This window comes from Gallinula chloropus (assembly GCF_964237585.1).
Source record: "Gallinula chloropus genome assembly, chromosome: 1".
In the NCBI taxonomy this organism is placed as follows: Eukaryota; Metazoa; Chordata; class Aves; order Gruiformes; family Rallidae; genus Gallinula; species Gallinula chloropus.
Genome location: NC_140085.1, coordinates 210,376,284 through 210,402,823, shown reverse-complemented (window position 1 = coordinate 210,402,823; position 26,540 = coordinate 210,376,284). Strand labels below are relative to the sequence as shown.

General features: G+C 44.6%; 1 protein-coding gene across 1 annotated transcript in view; it reads left to right on the top strand.

Moving 5' to 3' along the window:
• The window catches only part of LNX2 (ligand of numb-protein X 2), a 62,782-nt gene extending 40,523 nt beyond the window's left edge, over nt 1-22,259 (top strand). Inside the window, exons 3-10 of the mRNA XM_084261297.1 lie at nt 2,989-3,227; nt 4,295-4,494; nt 8,978-9,349; nt 11,991-12,137; nt 14,326-14,503; nt 16,251-16,482; nt 18,246-18,404; nt 21,964-22,259. Coding sequence (XP_084117423.1) covers nt 2,989-3,227; nt 4,295-4,494; nt 8,978-9,349; nt 11,991-12,137; nt 14,326-14,503; nt 16,251-16,482; nt 18,246-18,404; nt 21,964-22,099 — 1,663 coding nt within the window. The 3' untranslated portion in view covers nt 22,100-22,259. The remainder of the gene's footprint in view (nt 1-2,988; nt 3,228-4,294; nt 4,495-8,977; nt 9,350-11,990; nt 12,138-14,325; nt 14,504-16,250; nt 16,483-18,245; nt 18,405-21,963) is intronic.
• Nucleotides 22,260-26,540: the final 4,281 nt, after the last annotated feature.

The window sequence follows — 26,540 nt, the reverse complement described above, 5'->3', positions numbered from 1 at the left end:
CCCAAGTCCTTTTCCTCAGGGCTGCTTTCCAGGCCATACTGGGCTTTGGTGCTTAGTAGGTGGCATATCGTGTTTGAAGACCAAGGAATTGGCATCCTGTGAATTAATGTCTCCACCAGAGAACTGTTTGCCTGGCAATATGGGTGCACTATACCAGGCTGTAATTTATAGGCTGTTACAATTACTGGTTAATTTGGGAAAAAATATGTTTTTGGGGTTTTTTTTCATTTTTTGCCTTGTAGAGTGCTGCTCAAAAGGGAATCCGCTGAATAGAGTAGGTGTGCTCAGGAGGCTGTTTACATTTCTTGATATTAGCCTTTGAAATGCTAATTAAATATCATTGGCAAAAATAAACCTAAAATCTATTTATATTTCGCTCAACGGCTTTCATCAGCTGCCAGGTAACGATGTGGGAATGTGCTCTCTGAAGGAGGGTGGGAGGAGGACCTGGCTGGGGTTTGGAAGGCTTTGACAGAAATAGGACACTTCCAGGGGTGATTTTTATTCCCTCATGGTTTGATATAGTTTCAAACCCCCCCCCCAAAATCCAAGGCGTGCTTTGCCACCTACACCAGATCCACAGGCCTTGGGATCTGCAGGCCTTGGGATCTGCAGGCCTTGGGGTCCGCAGGCCTTAGGTTCCGCAGGCCTTGTAAGCTGGCTGGGTAAGAGTCAACAGCACAGTCTTTTGGTAGAAGACACCTAAGCAAGTATCTGGTTCACAGAAGTAGTAAGGCTGGACTGCAGTCCAAGCTCAGTGGGGTTGAAGTGTGGTCCTCTGACTGGGTCACTTTTGAGCTATTCATTCACCTCTGCTGAAAAATCACCACTCCTATAGCAGGGCAGTTTGGTTTGGGGACAGCAAGGATGTGCAGCTTGGGGAGGATTTGTCCTAAACTCTGGAAGATCAGTGGGGCAGAGCACCTCTGTGAGAGCTCTCAGCAGACAAGAGGTTTCCTTCACAAGAGCATTTACCCCTTGCCATGTTGCTGCAGAGGCGAGTGATGTTGGAGGTTGCTCGTCCTTTCTTTTCCTGTTGCCAGTGCTAAGATCTGGGGGATTGAAGGGCTAACCCATCAAGTCAAAGCACTTTAGGAATTTGGAGGGGATTGCATTTCTCTCTTTCTTGGCCTTTTGGGATTCTTGTTCTGAGGTTTGTATTGTGAAATGGTCAATGATAAAAACTTCCTCCCGAGTTTTACCTGTAACTGTGCGTCTCTGGTCACCAAAGGAAATTGAAACTGGCCAAATTCCTTAGCTGAGCGGCCCTACTATGCCAATGATTTTATGTAATAAATACTACCAGGGCCACAGCAAGAAGTAGGGTTGCAGTTCCAGCGTTAAAATCAGATAAACTGTTTTCCCAACACGAAACCTTTTAAGCAATTTTCATCTCCCATGCTTGCTCTTTCTTAACTCAGAAGAACTAGATGACCAGCAGTCGCTTTGGGGAGAGCCCGAAGAAATGAGTTCTTAAATGTGTCATTGCATAGTGTGCACTGTCTCTGGTTTATGTATTTATGTGTATTTCGCAGCATGTTTGGGTTACCTCACGCTATTCCTCTAAACATGTATATCATAACTTTATATATAATGATCGATATATATATATTTATCACTTTATGTGTGTGTAACACTACTGGGGGGGTCACAAAAGCTACACGGGTGTCTTTATCAACATTCTTCAGAGCTGAATAACTCCGTTTAAATTTCTTCAAAATCCCTCATGCCAAACCAGTCTAACCATATAATGATCAAACCCCCTTCACCAAATGTCAGAGCAGAATTGTGATTCCCAAAACATTCCAATTTAACGAGGTTGGCCATCGTTAGGCTTCTGCTGTCTCTTACTCCGTTAACACATTTCTTCTCCCGTTGCAAAAATAAATCATTTCTTCTTTTGCTATAACAACCTGTCAAGTTCCCAAACAGAGAGTCCTTTCAAAACCACAGTTCCTTTTTTTCCCTGACACTGCTACAATACAAGCATCTTTAGATGGTCAGCAGCTCCAGAAGAAGGAACTTTAAGGAGGACATCACATACTGTTAAGAAGTGATATATTGGACACTGGCAAAACTGCCACACAGGCAGGTGTAAGGCTGATGTCCACATTCACATATCCACACATTAATGTAAGAACATTCTATAAATGAAGGCTTTCAGGGAATGTGCAACATTGTGAACGTTCTTTGCAATAAACTACTGTAGGATTTTAAGCATAAGCAAAAAAATAAATAATTGCATTAAGAATAATAGGAACTCACAAAAATGAGTTTATAGTAAAAAGTGACAATTCCTCCTGGAGCATTGTTACCTGAGGGAAAGCAAAAAATTACACCTCCAGTGTGAAGTCAGGAACTAAAAAAGAGAAGACAGGAGGAGGATGAAAGACCTTCTGCTGACTCGAGAGGAGACGATGAGCAGAGTTACTTTTTCCAGACTTTTCATGCAAACTCCTAGACAAGCATTACTTTTTTTTTGTTCAGTATTTTAACACTTGCATTCCAACATAGGTAGAATTTTCATCTCTTTCTTCCCCTGAATGAGCGAAAGAAAATATGATGTTTCCTTATCTCAGCTTACTAAGGTGAAATGAGACTGCTTTAGTGGGTCTTCAAATGAGCTTTTGAAGGGGGCTTTGCTTTTTATGCCAGCAGAATTTTATGCCTGTACTGTTTAATCTTTATTTTCCAGTAAGTGGGATGCATGTAACAGAGTAAGTCCGCACTCAGAAGGAGTTGCAGCACATTTAGGTCGTGGTCAAAAAACTACATGTTAAAAGTTTTGTGAAGAAGGCAGTATTGTTTCAGGGTTCTGACCACTAAAACATATTTTGGCCTTAAAATCCAGTGTGTTCAGTGTTTTTTTATGACTGATTTAGAGCTGCGTCTTTGAGGAAGACGATTTTGTTTGGTGAATTACCCAGGTATTTTGTGCTCCAAACATTGCTGCTGGCTTGAAGCATGGTATAAACGTTGTCTTCGCAGGTGTCCTGGGGCTTCTCATCGAAGGGTTGCTCTGGAGAGAAGGAAAACAAGCAAGCTGCAAGCAGAAGCCGAGGGCGAGAGCGGTCCGGGTGGGACAGAGCAGCCGAACAGTTTATCTCCAGATGCAGATCAGGGAATAGTGCCGGCTGAGCAGAGCTTCACCTCGCCCGCCCTTCCTGCATGGACAGATGAGCCTGGTGTCGACAACCCGCCTTTTGAGGAGAACACAGTAGCAGACAGTATGTCACCACTTATCTTCTCAAGTCTCTTTTATCAGATGTGGAAACATTTGTGGTGTCAGAGCTTGTCTCTTGCCGACCGTGAATGCGCGTCTTCATTTTCTGCTCTTCTCTCTCATGATTCCTGGAGAAGCGTTAGTGGGGTTTAGTTATGTGCAAGTTTACAACTGGGATAAGCTCACACTTAGGAAGGGAAGAAAGAGTTTGTGCCAGATATCGTGGTCCTGTATCGTGATGTTATCACATCATGGTGCAGTAGTTCAGGTTAATCTACTTGTGGCGCTGGCGTTGCAGCGAGATGGAAGGAGTGTCTTTTCTGCAAAAAACAAACGTTGTTTTCTAAGATGAGATTTCTTTTCCCTTCTTCCCTCTTCCCCCCACTCCTGGATCAGCAGCCATCCCACACACGGACTGCTGGCCAGCTCGAACGAAAAGGCAGCTGAGTAGCTCCTGCATCCATCTGCACCGAACCAGCAGTAACGTCTCTAGCATCTGGGATTTTAGAGAGGAAATGCTGAACCTTACCACAGAGGAAGGTGGTCTTGTCCCCTTCCTTCTCCTCCGTATTTGCCATCTTTTAGCATCCTCCTTTTCCTCTTTAGTTGTCTCCATGTTTGCTTCAGAAATGGGCTTCTTCTCAGTAACTCAGTGGCAGCTCCTAGTGCAGTTGTGAGACCAGCTAACAAAGAGGCATGAGCAAGTCGCTCTGTGGGATAAGCCCCAAAACACATTTTTATTATCATCATCAAATGTGAATATGCAAGTCATCAAACTGGCAATGAAACATAGGAATTTTATGGTAAAGGACGGGATCCAAAGGGTTCAGAATACCGTTTTCCAACACAAATAATCCCATTTCAAGAAGCATGGATGCTACTAAATCATTAGAGAGCTGTTTCTAACGAGCTAGGTGTTCAAACAAGCAGTGAAACCAATCCAATTGCGCTTGTTTAGTTAAACTGTTGTCATGTGGCCTCTCTATGTCGTCCTTTGGTGATTTGCTTTATTGAAAGTGAATGAGGTATAAAGGATATTAATCATCTTTCTTTTTGTAAAATAATTGGCAGCAAATCAACAGCCACCTACCTTGCCCGAAGGAGAGATCACTACTATTGAAATTCATCGGTCCAATCCTTATATCGAATTAGGAATTAGCATAGTGGGTGGCAATGAAACGCCTTTGATCAACATTGTCATTCAAGAGGTTTATCGGGATGGGATCATTGCCAGAGATGGAAGACTTCTTGCTGGAGACCAAATACTGCAAGTATGGAACTAATTATGTATTCTGTCTGCTTGCTTTCCATTCACTCCTTGCGGAGCTGCCTGTTAAACGAGATGGGAGATTTTCCTTGTCAGACGATGTTGTGTAAATGTTAGCTTTGCAATTACCAGTTGGCAGGCAAATTAATATTCAGAGCAGAGCCTGTTATTCTAGCACTTTTGACTATCATGCTTTATGTTGTTTGTGGGACCGGTCCATGGGATTAATATTCCTCCTTAGCATCTCTGATTAATGTTTTAAATACGGGTTTATTTTTCTGGTTTTAAACGCTGTGGAGCTTTATTCCAGCTCCATGCAGGTGCTTTCCAAAGGAACCCAAAGTTACTTCTGGCTAGCAAGTTGGCATCATTTGTCTTATGCAGAAAGCAATTTGTGGACTGTAAGGCTGACAGTCTAAACTGTTAATTTAATCAGGCTTCAGTGTTACCTTCCAATAGCTGAAGCATTTTGACCTGCATCTTTTAGTATGTGTAAAAAAGTCAGTGACATTCTTCGCTGGCATGGCTTGAAGCAGGGTGCTCCGAATATTTTTTCATAAAAAGGTAAATGATTGTAACTTAAGTTGCTTATGATCTAGTGTGTATTTTTGTTACATTTTAAAGTAATGCAGACAGTATAAAAAGATCAAATTTATTAATTTTAGAGTTTAAATTTTATGTTAGGGAAAGGGGTTTTTGATAGGACTCTCAGCAAATGGCAGCAGCTGAATTTTACGTAAACAGGACAGTTCTCCGAATTTTTTCTGTTCTTACTCATTCCACCTGAAGCAACCCCGTTACAGTCATTTCAGAATGACTTCAGTAACTATGTTTGCCTTTGATCTGATAGCCTGAGATCAGTCCAAAATTAGCACCGGCTGTTTTCATTTCCCTTGTTTGAAAACAAGCCGATAAAAGGAGCTTTAAATACTGTAGTCACCCTTGGAATGAAATTAGCTTGCACTTTAAAAAATAAAGTCCCTTTTGAGAAACGTGCCTTTTTCCTCTCTTGAAGTGTTAGGATAGGAGCTGGCCAAGAAAGCAACCCAAGGGCTTTCCAAAGTGTTGCCTTTTTAACAAGCAGTCTCAGACACTGATTGAACGCTGCCTACTTTATTTTGATAGTCAAGGGCTCTCCTTGCTCGCCAGAGTAAGGAGCTTGAAGTGAAGCTTTGGAAATTCTTGCTGTTTGGGCAGGTGTTGGTTATAGTTTCCAAAGCCGTAAGTGCCAATAAATTGACTATAAATAGGATTTATAAACTTGCAGTGAGTCTTCCCTATCAGTGTGCTGGCACTGGGGCTGTCAGGTGCTGGGGAGATGTCCTTCGGTCATGCTGAGGGAGAGGTACAGGAGGTTAAACCCCAAACTTTTTGGAAGGTACAATATTGCATTGCATTTACCTGTGGAGGTGCTGAGCTGTTGTGTGAGCAGGCTCAGTCTCTGCCAGCTGTAAATAAACGCAGAGGTAGATGCAGCTCAGCGTGCACCCTTCAGTCAGGTAGTTCTGAAAATGCCTTCAGAGGCTTTTCTGAGCAGTAGCAGATCAAAATAAAGCCAGAAAGGACTGTGAGGTGAAACTCAGCATTTTCTTGCCCAGTCAAACAAGAAGTATTACCCTTTTAAGATCTGAGGGAACAGCATTTAGTAACAGCTACATAAAAGCGTATGTTGCCTGCAAGGTAGAGATAGGTGCCTAACATTTCTGGAGTGCTCTACAAATTGTTCCTTTTTTGTGCTGGACTGTGGCTGTAATTCATGTAAAACATGTCCTAATGAGAATCTCTTTCCCCAAGAAATGCTCAGGCTGTTTTACTCTGAAATTGTGAACTGCCTTGTAGAAAGAAGAATTATATTTTATTGCATATATTCTTCTGTGCCCTTTGAATGCTTCCATATTTTATGTATTTACTTTAGCTAGCGACAGCTAAAAATAAAACTAGATTTAATTTAAGGGCTCTGGCAGATGAGCCATAGTGGGTTTTGTGGGTGGCAGCTCTAAATGTTATTTCTCCTAGCTATGCCTCTCTTCCCTCTGCCCAAGGGCACAGCCTGTCTCAGGGCAGTTGCTGACCAGGACACAGCTATAGTTGGTGTCTGAGCTCCTGGTGCTGCTGGGAGCAGCAGCTTTGTACCAAGCATCGTGCTGGAGGTGACTTAGTGAGGGTACCGCTGCCCCTTCGCCATGCTGAAGCCATCGCAGCCAGTTGGTGTGGCACCGACCTCTCAGAGACCCTCAAGTCAGATGCCTGATGTAAATGTGACAGCTGTCAAACATTGATTTACGGGTCCTGTCTATTACTTTGTTCCTTTTTTCTTTCATAGTGTTAATATTGGTATAAGATGGTGAATTGCAATCACAGAATCACAGAATCACAAGGTTGGAAAAGACCTTTGAAGATCATCAAGTCCAACCATTCCTATCCTAAGCTCAACCAGACCCCTAAGTGCCTCATCTACCCTTTTTTTGAACACATCCAGGGAAGGTGACTCAACCCCCTCCCTGGGCAGCCTGTTCCAGGCCCTGACAACTCTTGCTGGAAAACATTTGTTTCTAATGTCCAATCTGTCCCTGCCCTGGCACAGCTTCATGCCATTTCCCCTTGTCCCATCTCCTGTCCCCTGGCTGAAGAGACCATCGCCCACCTCTCTACAACCTCCCTTCAGGTAGTTGTAGGTGGGGAGAAGGTCTCCCCTCAGCCTCGTCTTCTCCAGGCTAAACAGCCCCAGCTCCCTCAGCCGCTCCTCATAGGATTTTCCCTCCAGCCCCTTCCCCAGCCTGGTTCCCCTTCTCTGCACTTGCTCCAGGACCTCAATGTCCTTCTGATGGTGAGGAGCCCAGAACTGGACACAGCACTCGAGGTGTGGCCTCACCAATGCCCAGTCCAGGGACACAATTACCTCCCTAGACCTACTGGCCACACTGTTTTTGATACCAGCCAAGATGCCATTGGCCTTGGCTGCCTGAGCACACTGCTGACTCATATTCAGCCTGCAGTCAACCAACACCCCCAGGTCCTTCTCTTCCTGACAGCTCTCCAGCCAGTCTCCCCCAGCCTGTAGCGCTGCATGGGGTTGTTCTGTCCCACGTGCAGCACTCTACACTTGGCCATGTTAAACTTCATCCCATTGGTCTCAGCCCATCGGTCCAGTCTGTTCAGATCCCTCTGAAGAGCCTCCCTACCCTCAGGCAGATCAACACTTCCTCCCAGCTTAGTGTCATCTCCAAGCTTACTGAGGGAACATTCAATCCCTTCATCAAGGTCATTGATAAAGATGTTGAATAAGACTGGACCCAGGACTGAGCCCTGGGGGACGCCACTCATGACTTACTTAAGTTGCAGTGGGGAGCAGTAAAAGGCTTAGGTAAGGCAGGTCAGTGTGGTCCATTTGACATTAGTTTTTTTACTGGGCAAGGAGTTCCTCCATCAGGGCACAATAGCATGTGCTAAAGATGATGGTTTAGTGTTAATGTCAACCCCCTTCTTACAGAACAGGGCAAGCACAGCTTTTGTGCTGGGGTTTGTGTTGCTCCTGTTTTCTGCCAAATCTCATTGTGCTGTCGATTTTTACTCTTCACTTTATAGTGCAAGAAATGTCGGAAGATTACTGATCTTTCTATCAGTGGGCCACATAACAAGCACAATTCTTGTTTATAGGGAAGGAAAGTTTAATCTTTTTCTTCATTTACAACTGATTTTTAAGTGATACAGGTTAGAAGTCTGAAACCATGACCTAGTTGAAATCGGAGGAAAATCTCCCAAGTTCATTCTAAGACTTGAGAAGTAGTGCAAACACCTTTTTCTGTCATCTTAATGAAGAAAGTTTATTATTCTGGAATTCAAGGAATTTTTTTTTAAAAAAAATTCACATTATGAAAGTACTGCCTACTGTTAGACGTAAGCTTTCTTCAGAGATTTGGATATATTTCGTTTTATAGCTGTTACTTTATAGTTCTAAATGTTACTGGACTTGGCACTGAGAGCACATGCAAGGCTCTTGTCCTGGAAAATGAAGATCTAAGGAAGTGTGGGAGACCAGAAGAACAGAAACCTTGGTCTATGGTGACAGAGGATGTTCATTGTTAGATGTCACTTTTATGGGAAGCTTGTGCCAGGGAAAGTTTAGATTGGATATTAAGAAAAATTCCTTCACTGAGCGGGTTGTCAAGCACTGGAACAGGCTGCCCAGGGAAGTGATTGAGTCACCATCCCCTGAGGTGTCTAAAAGCTGTGTAGATGTGGTGCTTAGGGACATGGTTTGGTGGTAGACTTGCCAGTGCTATATTAGAAGTTGGGCTCAATGCTCCTAAGGGTCTTTTCCAACCTAAAACCAGGTTTGTAGATTGAGCAGCCAAAGAGGATGGAAAGATGACGCTGTTAGGGTCAGATATTTAGGTTGCTTCAAGCTTGGACTTTATTTCCACAACCAGGAGCAATTAAACTCATGACAATACCATTCTGATGTTGTTGCTGTTGTTGTTTTGCAGGTTAATAGCTTTGACATAAGCAACGTGTCCCACAACCATGCTCGAGCTGTGCTTTCCCAGCCTTGCTCCGTGCTGCACCTCACCGTGCTGAGGGAGCGGCGGTTCGGCAGCCGCACGCACAACCACGCGGACACCACCGGCTCCTCGCGGGATGACAGCTTCCAGGTGACGCTGCATAAGCGCGACTCCAGCGAGCAGCTGGGCATCAAGCTTGTGCGCAGAACAGATGAGCCAGGAGTTTTTATTCTCGACCTTCTGGAAGGGGGCTTGGCTGCTCAGGACGGCAGGCTCTGCAGCAACGACCGCGTGCTCGCGATTAACGGGCATGACTTGAAGCACGGGACGCCTGAGCTTGCTGCTCAGGTTATACAGGTAATTTACATTCCTTACCCGAGTCATGGAATCATAGAATGGTCTGGGTTGGAAGGGACCCCAAGGATCACAGAGCTCCAACCTCCCTGCCACAGGCAGGGACACCAACCTCCAGGCCTGGAGCTACACGAGGTTGCCCAGGGCACCATCCAACCTGGCCTTGAACACCTCCAGGGACGGGGCATCCACCACCTCTCTGGGCAGCCTGTTCCAGCACCTCACCACTCCTTCTGTAAAAAACTTCCCCCTAAGATCTAATCTAAACCTTCCTTCCTTTAGTTTTAATCCATTCCCCCTTGTCCTGCCATTATCTACCCTTTGAAAAAGTTGATTCCCCTCCTGTTTGTATGTTCCCTTCAGGGACTGGAAGGCTGCAATGAGGTCCCCCCGCAGCCTTCTCTTCTCCAGGCTGAACAAGCCCAGCTCCCCCAGCCTCTCTTCGTAGGGGAGCTGCTCCAGCCCTCTAATCATCTTTGTGGCTCTTCTGAACCCTCTCCAACAGTTCCACATCTTTCTTGTATTGGGGCCTCAGACCTGGACACAGGACTCCAGATGGGGCCTCACGAGGGCAGAGTAGAGAGGGACAATCCCCTCCCTGTCCCTGCTGCCACCCCTCTGCTGATGGAGCCCAGGATCCCATTGGCCTTGCGAGCTGCAAGAGCCACTGCTGGCTCATGTGAAGTTTCTCATCCACCAGAACCCCCAGGTTCTTCTCAGCAGGGCTGCTCTCCAGGAGCTCTTCTCCCAGTCTGTATCTATGTCTGGGATTCTTCTGGCCCAAGTCCTTAGCTCAGCTTTATTTCTTTGGCTAAGCCTGGGGTAGACTCTGTCCCGAACAGAACAGCTTGTGGCACACCTCAAGGCATGCTGTTTGCTGTGATTTATGTTCTGGAAATAATAGTGTGCAACAGGGTCTGCCTTGGCACCTGGCAGATGAACTTCATCTCCTCAGACGTGAAAAGTGTGTTAGGCTTCCCTGGCATACAGCCTGAAGGTTAGAAGACTTTTCATATGAGCAAGGAGAGCACCATGTAGCCTACTGCTTAGCAGGGAAAAAAAGTGAGGATTATTTTATTTATGTATGTCATGTAGATTTAATCTCTTGGTAAGCACTGTAAGAGCAGGCTTTGTTTCATATTGAATTGCCTGCACATGGAATTGGGGCTAAAACAGGCAAGTGATTTGTCAGGCTTTGTAGAGCTGACAGGTAAGCAGGTGGGAAAGGAAAAAATAGATCTTCCATGGGTAAAACTCATTTTCTGAGTGTTCCCAATGTCTGGCTCTGTCCTGGACACATATTACCCAAAACATGATGCCGTGTGACATATGACCCTTCCCTCTTCCCACAGAAAACCTTTACTCTGCGCCTTCCTCCCAGTCTGCAAGGAAACAGCTGCAGCACATTGCTGCTTCCTGCTGATGGCATGTTGGTGGAAATTGCTCTGTTTTTAGGAAAGTTAGAAAAGACCAGTAGTAGGTGCTTGTAGACTAGTACAGTTGTCTTTGCTTAACCCAGCACCACATAGAGAACTCTGATTCAAATGAGTAGTTTCTTGAATCATTTCAAGAGCTACCCTTGCAGTTAAAGGGAAATAACAGTGATCTTGGGAATTGGAATCACAGGTTCACAGATTTTGGATACAGTGAAGTGGTCGGATTTTTACACTGGATAACAACTATTGAGGTGTGGTTTTGTGGCAGTAGAAAGACTTGATGTTTCATTTAACATGTGGTAACTGAGTCTCCAAATACTCCCCAAATTCCAGAATTTGATGGTCTGTTCATATCTAATATCTTTCCTGGAAGTCTCTTTGGGAAGTACCAGAGGTGTTCAGAGCTTTTGACCAAAATCTGCAGACCCTAGGAATATCACGTGGGCATTTTTTTTTTTATTGCTATGTGAGGCAGAAGTTTGCAGAGGCTACAAATGGAATTGGGTGATTTTTAATGTTTGAAGCTTCATAACACAAGGTGAGAAATGGTCCTTTTGGCAAAGGATTTCCAGGTTATGTAAATATAACATCAGAAGTAAAGCAGGAGTATTAATATCCCCTCTGATCTGGGGGAAATTTCAGCCAGAAACAAGTAAGGGACTGAGGAGTCTCAGCGGTTTGTGGCACCCACAGGAATGGGAGAAGGAGTTCTGTTGTCTTGCCGCATATTTCATCATACATTTTCACCATAGAATCATAGAATGGTTGGAAGGGACCTCAAAGATCATCCAATTCCAATCCTCCTGCTATGGGCAGGGACACCCTCTGCTTGAACCCTGCCAGGGAGGGGGCAGCCACAGCTCCTCTGGGCAGCCTGTGCCAGTGTCTCACCGCCCTCACAGGGAAGTATTTCTTCATAATATCTAATCTAAATCTCCACTCCTTCAGTTCACACCCATTCCCCCTCATCCTATCACTCCATGTCCTTGCAAACAGCTCCTCCCCAGCTTTGCTGTAGGCCCCTTCAGGTACTGGAAGGACACAATTAGGTCTCCCCTGAGCCGTCTCTTCTCCAGGCCAAACAAGCCCAACTCTCTCAGCCTGTCTTCACAGGAGAGGTGCTCCGGCCCTCTGACCACAAGTTTTCCTCTCTCTGCTAATAATTGATATCCTATCAGCTTCATTACTTTGTTTTATATGTTTGACAGGCTAGTGGGGAGAGAGTGAATTTGATCATCTCTAGACCCCTGAAGTCACAGACGGTCAGTATTATCCGAGACACCGGGACTCACAACAGCAACCCACACCAACACCAGTCCCAGCAGCTGTTTCACAGCAGACCCAACTCACACAAGGTTGGTATTTCTCCTAAGAGGTATAAATACCATTTTACTTCCATCTAGGAAGGCAAGACTGGAAAAAACGGTCCTATCTTCTTTTTTTACCCACTTGGAAAAAAAAAAAGACAACTTCCAAGTGCTGAAGTCCAGCACTGTGTGTCCATAGCAGGAACAAAAAATATGCAACAGCTTTTTAGTAACTTTTTCTTTGCTGACTGCAGTGAAAGAAGCAAGTTCTCTGAGCTCATACATCTGTAGTTGTTAGACCTTGTCTAAGATATTGGTTCATGTGTCACTGCTGTATGTAAGACCTGTCATTCAAGAATGGTTTTGGGGGGGTTTTTTTGTTGCTGCTGTGCTGGCTGTGATCAGCAAGGACAGGAGAAGCAGTGCACACCATCCAGAATATAAAGACCATGTCAGAGGGATGTGTCATCTCCTCCATAAGCCAGCAGTGCTGGCTGCAAGACTTCTGAGTTCTGCAGGGTCAGGAAGGGAGAGAAGGGCAGAGACTTTAGTGAAGCTAGTGTCAAATTATCTGGAAGATCTACAGAAATAAAGCCTGTGTTTGAGAGCTTCTTGTAGTTAGAAAAATGTCTTATTACTGTTGAGGAGTTGATTTTGCTGAAATAATTGTCACATTGGCCCTATCAACCAAGCCACCTTCCCTCCTGTCAACTCTGGTGGCATCACTGTTTAATGTCATACTTCTCTTGGAGGGGATTTGCATATGTTGACAGTATTTTCTTTTAAAACATTGGGTAATTTCAGAAAAGAACAAGTGAGGCTCTAGGAAGCTTGTTTTCCTCCTGAGGGACAAAGGTGAGGCTCTTGAATACACTTAATGTCCATTAGTACTCACCACGTTAGGCCATATCAACACAATGACTGCAGCTCACCTATATCAGAGCTTGAAGCCACTTTCCATCTGCCCTCATGGGTCGTGTTCATCTCTCAGTTCCCAAGCTGATCCATTGGCTGAGCTGATTTCCCTCACGTGTCAGTCATCCCTGGGATCCTTCCAAGCGGGAAGTCCCAGGTAACTGCATCACATACCATGTTTCATGCCATTTATCTTTGACTCTCATTAACCTACAGTTGGCTTACAAGTCTCATGGCTTAAAAATTATTTATCTAATTGCATGGCACCAGCCAGTTAGTCCTAAGGCCTGAAGACTTAAGAAGGAGCTGTCTTTAGAAGTGATGGTAGGTACCACATGTGATTAACATGTATATGCAAGGAGCAGAGTCAATCGGAAGGAGCACGTGGCGTTGGAAGAAAGAGGTGTTGCCATTCTCCAGGAGAAGGCAGGGGAATAAATAAGTATTTGTAGTTGGGATAACCTCCTGATTATTTCTTCTGTTATTTTGGATTTCCTTGCAAATACTCTGTAGGTTTAAGAGGCTGCTGTGGGTGTATGTGCTGTGGTTTGAATGTGTCACTCGATATCCAGCCGAGGAAGGGCTCCAGCAAATGAAATAGACTTTGATTCAGGTTTAGATCCTTCTGATGGGGCAAGACTAAGTATGGGCTAGACTTTGTAATTCAGGTGTTAGCAAATGAAATACAAGAGACCTTCTTGCTTCAAGTTTGGGTCTGCATTGTAATCATGAAGGAGTCTGCACAAAGCACCCATTACCAGCCTGTAGTGCCCATTGGCCTTAGTTACTTTGTGCTCTGGGAGATTCTGCACACCAGCCGTGGAAGAAAATGTGACATGTAAGGGCTTTAAGTGGTCTCTGTGTGTCATCATGAAGCACACGTGTTTTCATTTTTTAGGAGCTTCTTTGTAGTTCTGGGACATATTCTGCTGACAGATGAAGTAATGCCGATGTTCAACAAGGCATCAAAAGATTTCTCCTGGCTTTCATCCACTCTTTGACCATATAGTTTTGTAGGATGGTCCTAGAATTTAGCCTGTTCCAGTGTAGGGTGCTCAGAAAAACTGGAGCGAGATTTTCAAGATGCACCTTATAAACTTTCTATCTGTATTTAAATATAGACATGAGTAGCATTTTGGGGGTTTTCTTCTGACCTGGAGGAAATCCACCTGAAGCCAATTTGCACTTCTTTGGGGGTATAGCTTTGGGGGTATTTAGTTGTGTTTTGTTCAGGGGGTGGGGGAGGGAAGGGGAGTGTTAGTTTGGGCTGGGTTTTTTTTTCTTTTACATTTTAACAATCTTATTTATCCTTGTCAAACAGGATCTCTCCCAGTGTGTTACATGCCAAGAGAAGCACATTACTGTAAAAAAAGAGCCACATGAATCTCTGGGAATGACAGTGGCAGGAGGCAGAGGCAGCAAAAGCGGCGAGCTGCCCATCTTCGTGACAAGTGTGCAGCCTCACGGGTGTTTGGCAAGAGATGGCAGGATTAAACGAGGTGGGGCTTGGCTTTCCTGTTGGCCTCTGATTGCTCTTTGATGAGGATGTTCTCAGGTGGTGCCAGAAAATCTTTTCACAGCTGTAGGGAAGCGTTGATGGATGCTTTTCTTTGTGTTTCAGTGATGGAAATGGAGTATTTAGTATGGCACTTCCACTTTTTCTAGGAAAGGGATGTTTAGAGAACTATAGCAGGGGAAGACCAGGAAATGTCTGGTTAAATTCTTTAAAGGTGATGGCAGTCCCCTGAGCTAAGGGCCTGGTGTGATGCTTTGTGCTGCAGTGCACATGTCCTGTTCTTTGTGTTTCATGTGGTGGGCTGGGCCCCATTGATGCCCAGAAACCTCTGCTCTTCTGTGTAGTGTCTGAACACAGGGGTGCTCTGATGACAGGCCACAGCTCACCCACACTAAGTTTACCCCCAAAGCTATGTTAGCATTGACCCTCTTTCCTGAATGGTTTCTTGTTCTTTGGGACAGCTTGCATTTACCAGCCTTCAGGTGGGCTGCAGAACCCATCCACATTCCTTGGCTTTGCAGCAGGGACCCGGGAGGTAGAGGTTCAGCTCAGTGTAGGTAAAGGGAGTCCTGCCTGGTGAATAGCAAAGCATTTGTTGATTGCAACATGCTGTGGATATATGAAACAAGGACTGCCTATGGGATCTCTGTGATTCAGAGTTCACAGCATTACAGATAGTTTTAGGAAAGAAAATTAGGGGAAGAAAACCTTCAGAAATTGCAAATTGAAAAAGAACAGCGTGGGAGCATCCACAGAGGCTTCTGTGAGAGGGAGATTTACACCCACGTACCAACGGGCATGCTTTCTTTTTCTGTGCTACTATGAGAAAAACACCCATACTTGGTGGAAAAATCACAACTGCTGTTTCGTGGTGTAACATTAGAGTAGCCACAGCAGCAACAAGTTATTTCAAGATGAGCTGCACCTCAACTTTTGCTTTCCCTGGGAGGCAAAAGCTTTTAAAGAGATGACTCCTGTTCCAAATGTGACTCAGGTGTTCGTGCTTCTGCTTTGGTCCTGGTTTTCATCAGTAAGTGAGACATTATGTGGAACATGAGGCTGTCACTATTTGGGCACTAAATAATGTTCTTGATTTGATCCTGAGGCTTTTTAGAAATATTCTGAAGTAAAACAAAAATTGCAGCAGTTTTTTTACTGGCTTGGGCTTGCTCCAGATTATCTTTGTAGAGGTGCTCACTCTTCCTTCTAATAGATGTGGTTGGGTAGCAGCCTTTCCAGGCTTTTGAGTTCCATTTTGTTCTCCTGAGTAACATGTTCAAAAAAGCAGAAGACCTAAAACCACCCAAGTGGAGCCTCACTTATTGACTTGGTGCCTGTATTGTTCCTTCCATCATTCCCTCCCCCCCTTTTAAACGGGGGGGCTGAGAAAGGTGGGCCACTGGAGGCAATTATCTAGCGGCATCTGGGATCACAGTTGTAGTTGAGGTGGTGAGGTGCTGAAGTAATGTCTACTTCAAATTTTCAGGGTGATATAGCATAGAAATGATGTGTTATGAGGAAATAAATGATACTGATCCAGCTTAATGGTTCAGTACATTAATGTTTCAGGCTGACAGTACGAGGCTTCAATGCTATTCACATTCCCGGGATGTTAGTTCAGGCTGTCTCATCTCTGAAAATAACAGTATTAAATGAAACCCTGGCTGGGGAGGTGCTGTTGGTAGGAACGACTGATGGACTGATGTGTTCTCACTTGTGCCTTTGAACAGGTGATGTGCTGCTGAACATCAACGGCATTGATCTGACTAACCTAAGTCACAGCGAGGCGGTGGCCATGCTGAAAGCTAGTGCTGCCTCTTCTGTGGTCGCCCTGAAAGCCCTGGAAGTCCAGATCGTAGAAGAACAGCCCCAGGCTAATGAAGAACAGTTGAGTACCATCAGTGAAAATGAATATGATGCCAGTTGGTCACCATCCTGGGTCATGTGGCTGGGACTTCCAAGGTACAGAGTTAATGTGTTACCTGTCTTAAGCCAAGTCTGAGAGAGGTACAAAAGCAGAGACCTTATTTGTTGCAGCACACCTGCCCTTATTTCTGCCTGCCTGACCATCTCAGCTGCATTCAGTTGGCAGGGTGCTTAGGAAGAGGTCTGTGAGCAGGAGTGGTGTTTTTTAAGGAAACCAGAAAATGAGTAGACTCGGTTTATCCCTTCACAAACTGTAGTAATTACCCAAGTGGATTCTTCTCATTGAACACAAGTCATCTTTTCTGTTGCTTAGTCACATCATAACTTCTTATAGAACATCTAAAACTAGGGAGATTATTAATAAAAACACAAAGTCTTTACCCACAGGTCTCTTGCCTATTCCACTACCTAAATTTATGAGGTAAATGTACAACTTCAGATTAGACCAGACCTGCTGTTCTGACAGACTCTTGGCCCGGGTCTTTTGCACATGTACAAGCCCAGAGTTACAAATCCTCCTGTATTTTTTTCAAGAACCCACTACCATCTCTGCCAAACAGGAAAAACTCCCCAAGATTTGCAGCAAGCAAGCTCCCCATGACTAATCTGCAGTCTGCTGGACATCACTGTGTTTGGTTTTTAATCTTCTGACTTTCACTCTTGTATAAGCTCATTGTGGTGTTGCTTGCTGGCAAGGAGAGCTCTCACTGCAGCGAGTAGTGTTGTTGACTCAGTCAGGGGGTGCAGGTTATTTCCCTCTGATGGAGTTACTAGGTTTGGGTCTGTAGTTCAAGCATAAAACCACAAGAACCAGGTGTATCGGTGTCAGAATTACACTTGAAGGTAACAGAACCACGCGTTGGCCCTCACACTTTTTCACGTTCAAAGTATTTCACACCATTTCATTTTCTGAGTTTTACTAACAATTTCTCTTCCATCCAAGTGTTAATGAGTTACCTAATCTCAATAAACAGCTCTTAGTGTTGGTAAATGTACTTGCTTTCCACGCTTCAGGTTTATTGCTTATATACTACGGTTGCCCGTGCCCAGCTCCTGAAGTTACACCATGCATTGTGCTGCTATTCTTTAAAGGACTGTTCTACATCAGTAAAGAACTTGGTGTCTTTTTTACCCAAATGTTAATTTTATGGGTTTTGATCTACCTACCTACTGATCTATTTATTTATTACATTAATTGCAATCTTTATTGGCAAGAATTAATTTTCACTGGGGGAGATAGAGTTAGTGAATTGTGATCTGGATTATCTACATTCCGTGTAGTAAAATGGTTAATGACTGATATTTTGGTTACTGGTGATGCATCAGTGCAGAGGTAGCAAAGATGATGCATCGATCTTTAGGTCTTTACTTAAAGCAGAAAAAGCCTGAACTGGCTGGGGGTGGGAGAAAAGCTCGCTGTGTTTTTGATTCACAAGCTTAACACGTCAGGTAATCGTTGCCCACCCACCTTGAAATCCCTGTGACGCCATTCTGTCAGTTCAGAAAGTTGTAGGTGTTAAAGTCATTACTCTAGGACTGTGTTATGTCTTTTAAAACATAGTTCTGTCTCAGAATTGCAGGGTGTTTTGGGGGGGTGGTGTTATTTTTTAGTAATCAGATTGAACACCGACTGCAAAATTACTCTTGAGAACAGAAGTCTCATCACCACCCCTCCCCTCCTCTTCCACACTTGGCATGGTGGCAACGATGAGACAGCAGGTGTTGTGCCTACTATAGAAATACCTGTATGTGGTAGGTGCAGCTTGATTCTCTTGCTGTCCTGTGCTTCTGTTCCACAGCTGCCTCCACAGCTGCCATGACGTAGTCCTGCGGCGAAGCAATTTGGGGAGCTGGGGTTTCAGCATCGTCGGTGGCTACGAGGAGAACCACACAAACCAGCCTTTCTTCATTAAAACCATTGTTCTTGGAACTCCTGCCTACTTCGATGGAAGATTAAAGTAAGCTAGAATAGTAGTTGTAGTAATAATAGTAATAATCAACACTTTTTAATAGTTATGTGCTGCTGCAACTAATCGCTTAAGGAAATATGTGGAGGTTGGTGTCCCTGCCTGTGGCAGGGGGGTTGGAGCTCTATAATCCTTGGGGTCCCTTCCAACCCATGCCAGTCTATGATTCTAATAGATCTTGTGCTGGGGGGGATCATGCAGCCCAGTAGTGCTTTGCCCCCCTGATAAGCATGATGGAGGGAAGTACAGGGTGTTCCTGGTGGGATAGGGGTGTCTGTCAGAGGTGTCTCTTGTGCCGGCACCGCTGTCATCTCCCATCCTCCTCCCCAGCTGCAGTACTGATATTGCCACTGTCTCCATCTCCTTATTGAACACATCTTTAGGCCAAGAGACATTGCAAAATGTATGCATGCATTAGTTCATAATGCTTTTGTCTTCCCAGAGAACAGCCAAAAAATTAGGTCTTCTGTAAAGCAGGGAGAACTGCTTTATGCTTTTGTAGAGCCTTCTGAAGCCACTGCTGGAAGCTCTGGTACTGAAGATGGTGCTGCTGCTTCAATGGAAACACAAGAAAGTAGATAAAAAAGATCTTTGAAAAGATCATTAAGGAATTGAGTCCCCATGCCAGTGTCCCAAGAGTCATTAGTTGTCAAGAAATCCACCAATAAATATGGAGAGTTTAGCAAAGGCTTCTGAGATGGTGGGAGCTGGAGCACTTGCCCCACCAGAAGAAGGCTTCAGGGCATCTAGCAGCCCCTTTCAGTACCCACAGGGAGATTATCAAGGGGACAGAGCCTGAGCACAGTGGTGTAGGGCAAGAGGACAAGAGATGATGGGTGCAAGTTGAGAAAAAGAGCTCGAGGCTGATTTAAAGGAGAAACTATTTCCCTGTGAGGATGGTCAGGCACAGCACAAGTTGCATGATCTCCACCTGTGGAGGTTTCTGAGACCTAACTGGATAAAGCCCTGAGAGACCTGGTCAGATCTCACAACTGACCTTGCTCTGAGCAGAAGGTGGGATTAGAGACTTCCTGAAGTCCCTTCTGACCTTTTAAGGATTATATGATCCTACTTCCATGTTACATTTGGATGCAGCCCCCAGGTCTAGCCCACAGACATGCCTTGGCAGTCCTTCAGTTGGCCTTGTGAAGGATTAGTTCAGAATTAGGGTTTACATTTCCTATTACAGGTTCTCTTGTTCAAGAACTGTATTTTTGTGAAGGTGGCAGTAACGAATATGCAGCGTGATGGTTTATGGCATGACTTTTACATGTAGATTTACTTACAAAGCAACTTCAGAAAAAAAATGTCCTTCTGCCCAGAGCCTTGCCAGTAATTGATTTTTCAGTTCAATGACTAAATAAATAAATGAAAAAATAGCTTGGCTGAACACAGAATTACATTTTTTTTTGGCCAACTATGAAACAATTTGGATTAAATGAAAGATTTCAGTTCAAGCCAAAGTAAACAATTTCAGATTGAGGAATTAATAACTACAAGTCGTCACACAAATGGAAATTCAAGCATCATTCCTAAGGAGAGGGGAAGAGTGGTTGTGGTCACGCTTACCCCCTTGTAAGGAATGGAAAAGATGCTCTTGTGTGATATTATGACATAATACCCTCTGTTCAAACATGCAGTCCCACTGTGAAAGTGGACTTAAAAATGGGGCATCAACAAGACAGACAGCTCCTTAGAACCTGCACCATGTGTTATCCTGGGACAGGGCTTTTTGAAGCTGTTCTGGTTTGTTTGAGTTCTGTAAATGTTTCGTTTGGCTGGAGAGGAAGGAGGAAAATAACCTCACAGTTCGATAAGAGGCTATTCTGCCTACATGACCTGTCCTGTGTGACTTTATAGAAGGTGAAATAACTTCATCAGAAGGGCTGGGTGAGTGAGACTGCACTCAGTGAGCTATAGCACTGTGGTATGGGTGATGGGGTGCCTTGGTTCCCGCAGAGAAGCACTTCTGAGTGCATATTTGACCAGTGTTGGTCACGCTGCCTTTTCTTCCTCTGCCACAGTGGAGGACACCAGGAAAGCTCAGGAGAGCTTCTTTTCATCATCCATTTTGATGCCTGCAATAGATGGGATGATCAGGTTCAGGAAAACCCCCATGCAGTGCTACAGGCTTGGGGGAGACTGGCTGGAGAGTTGTCAGGCAGAGAAGGACCTGGGGGTGTTGGGTGACTGCAGGCTGAATGAGGCAGCAGTGTGCCCATCTTGGCTTGTATCAAGAACAGTGTGGCCAGTAGGTCTAGGGAGGTAATTGTGCCCCTGGACTGGGCATTGGTGAGGCCACACCTCGAGTGCTGTGTCCAGTTCTGGGCTCCCCACCACAAGAAGGACTTTGAGGTCCTGGAGCAAGTGCAGAGAAGGGGAACCAGGCTGGGGAAGGGGCTGGAGGGCAAATCCTCTGAGGAGCGGCTGAGGGAGCTGGGGCTGTTTAGCCTGGAGAAGAGGAGGCTGAGGGGAGACCTTCTCCCCACCTACAACTACTTGAAGGGAGGTTGTAGAGAGGTGGGCGATGGTCTCTTCAGCCAGGGGACAGGAGATGGGACAAGGGGAAATGGCATGAAGCTGTGCCAGGGCAGGGACAGATTGGACATTAGAAACAAATGTTTTCCTGCAAGAGTTGTCAGGGCCTGGAACAGGCTGCCCAGGGAGGGGGTTGAGTCACCTTCCCTGGATGTGTTCAAAAACAGGGTAGATGAGGTACTCAGGGATCTGGTTTAGCTTAGGATGGGAGTGATTGGACTCGATGATCTTCAAAGGTCTCTTCCAACCTTGTGATTCTGTGAAAAGTCCTGTTTCATCTCAATTAGTCACTTTGGACTGCTCTGGGGGATGTCAAACACTCCAGAGAGGAGAGGTGCTTGGAGTTGGAGCATGCTTAGTATAGGAAGAACTTAGGTGCTTTCTTAAAGTTTCTCACGCGCCTGTGAAAAGCGAAACTTAACCCTTTGAGGTCAATTTTCTCGAGGCCAGAAAATAGCATCCTCCCAAATTTCTACTCCCTGTTCCAAAACTCAGAGGTGCTACAGCTTCTGAGCTGAACCATCTGCTGAGGGAGGTTTCAAGCCAAATGGTTGCATTTGACAAAATCGTCAGCCATCGAAAACAAGGCTCTGGGTTGGAATGCGGTTGGTACCCATAAGTATCTTTACTTACACCTCCTACAGTGAAGGAGTGTTTGGTGTAAACGTGTTATAATCCACACAAACAAAGAGAAATGCTTCTGTCATGCACAGACTATCTCATTATCTTCACTTGACTCCATTAGATCTTGCCATCTACCTTTCCTCACATTGCCCTACAGGTCAGCTCTTCATCCAGACCTCCTTTTGAATCATTAGAATTAAAATCCAGTGGTTTGGGAATTTCCCAGATGAGTTCCAGTAGTGAAACAGGCTTAAAGATTGAACCTTCGGGGTTTCCTTAGCTCCACTTCCAACCCATTGGAAACTGTTTGTTGCTGTTTGTCTTTGCATACCAGTTACTGCGGAGGAGTAATCGCCGTTTGCTGGCTGTGTTCTTCTTGTGTCTCCAGGTGTGGTGATATGATTGTTGCCGTGAACGGGCTGTCCACAGTTGGAATGAGCCATTCTGCACTCGTCCCCATGCTGAAGGAGCAGAGGAACAAAGTAACTTTAACCGTCATTTGCTGGCCTGGAAGCCTCATATAGATCTTGGGAATCGCTTCAGCTCTCAAGCAGCTTCTTTTTCTAGATAGCTGGCACGAAAGTCTCCTCTATCCCTGTTGATACAGCTGGTTATAAGCAGGGCCAAAACTGCTGTATTTTCTTTTTTTTTTATGGGCCTGTCAGACACACTCTATGTATCTCTCCCTCCTGAAATAGCCATTTCTGTTTGCTGTACCCATTGCCGACGCAAACGCAAGCACACACCAGCTCAGAGAGAAACTCTCACTCCGATACAGCTGTCACTGAGCTTTCCCCACCGGGCTTGTAGAGTTAGCAGAAGAACTTAGCGGTTCTTTGGGCTTCTCTGCACAGTCCTTGAGTTATAGGTGATATATAAACCTAATAGCCATGTGCCCGTTCTTCCCTGCGAAGAGAAGTGTGTCACCAGCACGGTGACACATCTGCTGGGAATCAAGTTCCGTTTCAGAAGGTACATCTCCTCATTTTGTAAGCCTTTCCATTTGCAATTCAGCATTTTGGACCGACTCAAGCGACCCATCCTACCTATCAGGAGTTATTTGGTCCCCCAGGCTTCTCTCGCAAGGGCATCAGTGTTCATAGAAAAGCAGGGCAAAAGCCTGATATGACTGGAATTTTTATAAAGTGCAATAATTGGACTCTTTGTTAGGAAACTTTAATATATTACAGAGTTTGTATCCTATAATGACTAGAAGTGTGGAAGTAATTACTGTCGCAAGGCTGGCAAGAACACGTGTGCCCGAGGTCGCCTCCGAGCGGTACCGGGTGTGACTTTACCAGTGAATGTTTTGCTATGTCAGAGAATTTTGGTGAACGTTTTTACAAAGATCATTTTTACCCTTTCTATTGTAGTTGTCAGCTCTCTTTATTCATGAGTGGAAACAATGCTACTTTGGCTCGTAATTTCAAAATGAGAGACCTATTTCCAGGGGAAATAGGGAAATAAGGGCAGGCTTAGAAGGAAGGCTCTTTGAATTCAAGTCCAACTGCAAAGTAAGCTCCAAAGTTCACTCTTGCTCTGTCACCTCCTGACAAATGTGCAAATGCCTTGACATCAAATGCTGAAACGACCTCTTTTGCATTTCAGGATGTTATTGTTTATGTTTTTTTCCTTTAGGGAGCACCTGCTATTAAGTTGTCAGTAAGCGTAACGCTGTTTATCTTGGATTGTATTTAGTATTTTTACAAACCAACCTGTAACTTCTAGACTTTGCCTCCCCATGGTACTTGCAGGCTAAGCACCCAGTTGTTTAAGAAAAGAGGGGTGGAGCGTGGAAAGAAATGTGCTGACCTGGAAGCAAACCCCGTGTGCTGTCAGTGGAAAGAGAGCATCGTCTATAAACCAGGTTCCCCCCCTGAGCTGATGTTACCAATGACCTCTGTATTGTATTATTAATTACCAGCCAATGTATTTGAGACTCACAGCATATTTCAATGGTGAAGCATGAATTTTATTTTCCAGTTTAGCCAGCATAGTATGGGGACATATTATCGCATGTCATTAATTCCAGGAGCTTTGTTTTCAGAAGAAATAAAGTTACTCTTTTGCCAAAAAACCAAAAAAAAATAGGAAAAATTAATTGTAGAAATCCCCTCTGAATGAAGTGGGTTTGTTCCTCTCTGTCATGTGCACTAGCCATTTAATTTCATAATATTAAAATACAAAAGAATGTCCTCTGCAGTATATTACTGTACTGAGAGTCTTTGTTTCTGAAGCAAACACCAAACTTCTTTGATACTCTCATGGATTTAAGGACAAGTTCCCTCTGTTGCCAGATGCTGTTTCACCATAGACTTTGCTCTTAATGCAGATTATTTTTCTTTGTAAAGTACACCTTAGTATAGATTTTAGGGAAGTTTTGGACATATGGACTAGATCTAATGGGTTTTATTTTTTAAAGTTAGGCTTTTCATTCAAAACCCTGCAAAACCCAGATTTTTAGATTATTTTTTTTTCTTTTATATCTATATGTACCAAATGCATGGGTTTAGCTTCAACAGTGAGGTTTGGTTTCTGTGTGCTGTACCTTTTGATCAGACTTTCTGAATTCATTCCCTTCCTGAATAATTTTCCCCCCCTTAGCTTGTAGCTTGCATAGTTGGGTTTGGTTTTCCGTGCCTTCTGTTTTAAATTATTTCAAGATTATTTTCTTTTCCAGATCTCAGTATCTAATTGTATGGTATTAATGAAGGATGAATGAAAATAAAAGTTCATTCTGCTCATTGTAATAACTCACAGCATTGTTGTGCTCTTTGTGTGGGTAGCTCAATGCAGGCTCAGTTAGAAGAGTCTTAATTTTTTTTCCTGCTGCAATATCTCATAAATTACAGTTGGTGAATGTGCCAGAAGAGTCTGAGGGGATGCTCACCCAGCCAGGGTGACCAGTGATTCCAAGCACTGAGCGGTGTTGCTCAAGCAGAGGTAAGATCTGTGCCTTAAGATACTACACCACAAGCAACGTTTCCTCTTTTCCCCTCAACACCAGCTGGTAGCGATCAGCTGGAGGATGTTTTCACAGCGTAGATGTGATGCAAGGCGACAGTCTTGCTGGAAACATCAGTTTTACAGCCGAAACTTGAGCCTCCTGGTAATCAATTCCCATCTCCATCTCCTGCGGGCAAGTATGTTCTATCTTTAGATGCCTGTGAAACTGGAATGAGTCTAAAAGCAATTTCTTAATGATTTGCAGTAAAGTTGCCCGGAACCTGGATTCTCATTCCTTGCAGCAGTTAGTGGGTTATGAGCAGACGAGTTCCTTTAAAACAAAGCCATATCACAGAATCACAAGGCTGGAAGAGACCTTTGAAGATCATCAAGTCCAACCATTCCCATCCTAAGCTAAACCAGATCCCTAAGTACCTCATCTGCCCTTTTTTTGAACACATCCAGGGAAGGTGACTCAACCCCCTCCCTGGGCAGCCTGTTCCAGTTCCAGACAACATTTCAGGAAGAAATTGTTTTCTAACATCTAATCTAAACCTGCCCTGGCACAGCTTCATGCCATTTCTCCTTGTCCCATCTCCTGTCACCTGGCTGAAGAGACCATCACCCACCTCTCTACAACCTCCCTTCAGGTAGTTGTAGGTGGTGATAAAGTCTCCCCTCAGCCTCCTCTTCTCCATGCCTGTGTACCAAAACGCAGAAGAAACCAGCCACATCTACCAGTGCAGTTTTAGCTGTTGTACCTCCCAGTAAGAGCCAGAGCATCAGGGTTGTAATTACAGATAGATTAATGAGTTTATTGTTGCAGCTGAAGGTGCACAGAGCTGGTTGTGTGAGGTGGTGGACCCAGTGATCAGTGTGCTGGAGCTTCATAGAAGAAGCATCTTCCCCAAACAGCCCTAGGGGATCTGCAGTGAGGAACATAAACCAGTTTATTCTGCTTCACAGCACGCCAGTGAGGCGAAATCTGAAGATGTTCACAACCTGAGACTTCCTATTCAGAGTCAGGAACAACTCAAGGGGAAATTCAACATGACAAAAGAATTAAGAATTCATTTACTTCCAGATTCCCTGGTAGATCTGGGGCGGGTATCATGGAGATCAAATGTTGGTTCTCAGATATAACGTGACACCGGTAATAGCAGAAGCAAAGTGAGTTCCTTCGAGTTACAGAAACTCCACCATTTATTTCTGAGGCAGATTTAATGGATCATAAAACTTTGTTAAAGAACTAAGGTAGGAAATCTTGATGAATTAAAGAACGAGTATGCTGGGCAGGACAGCAACAATGGCAGATGGGGAGCTAAGGCCACACGTGTCTGATGCCACACTGCCCGAGATGTTGTAACATGGGGGACGGTCAGTGGACATCCTCATTCCAGTTGTCTTGGACAACTTATATGCAAACTCTCTTTCCTAAAAAGTGAGCCTGCCCTGGCACACAGAAAAAGGAGGGACAGAAAATGATTTACAGTGACCTCATCACACATGATGTAAATCTGAAGAACAATTCTTAAATTACTTGATGGCCAGAAGATGGAGAAGGCTTTAAACTTTATCCTTCTGGGACAATTGAAATAATGTTAAGAGGGTAAGAAAGCCTAACTCTAGCTAAATGTTCATGCTGTCTTTGTTGCTGTGGATGGGTCCCCTGAACATCAGCAGCACGATATGGGCACTGCGTGTATGTCAGGGGTGCGTTGCAATTGACACGATGGCGACGAGCTCCCATCTGTAGAGTGACACAGAAGACTTAACTCAGAAATCAAAGAGGTGTTTTGATCAAAACTGCACTGGTGACAGGTGCAGAGCCTGTTCAGCATCAGCATGGTGTTCTCTGCGCCTGAAGCTGTTTTAGAAAGAACAGGAATGTGTTTGGGGGTTGTTTTTGTTGTTAAGCGATGCTGGTGAAGGCTGGCTGGAGGAATCTGTGGGTTGCAAGCACAGCCAAGCAGAAACAGCAGTATGCCTCAGCAGGGAAAGTCAGGTTTGTTTTGCCAA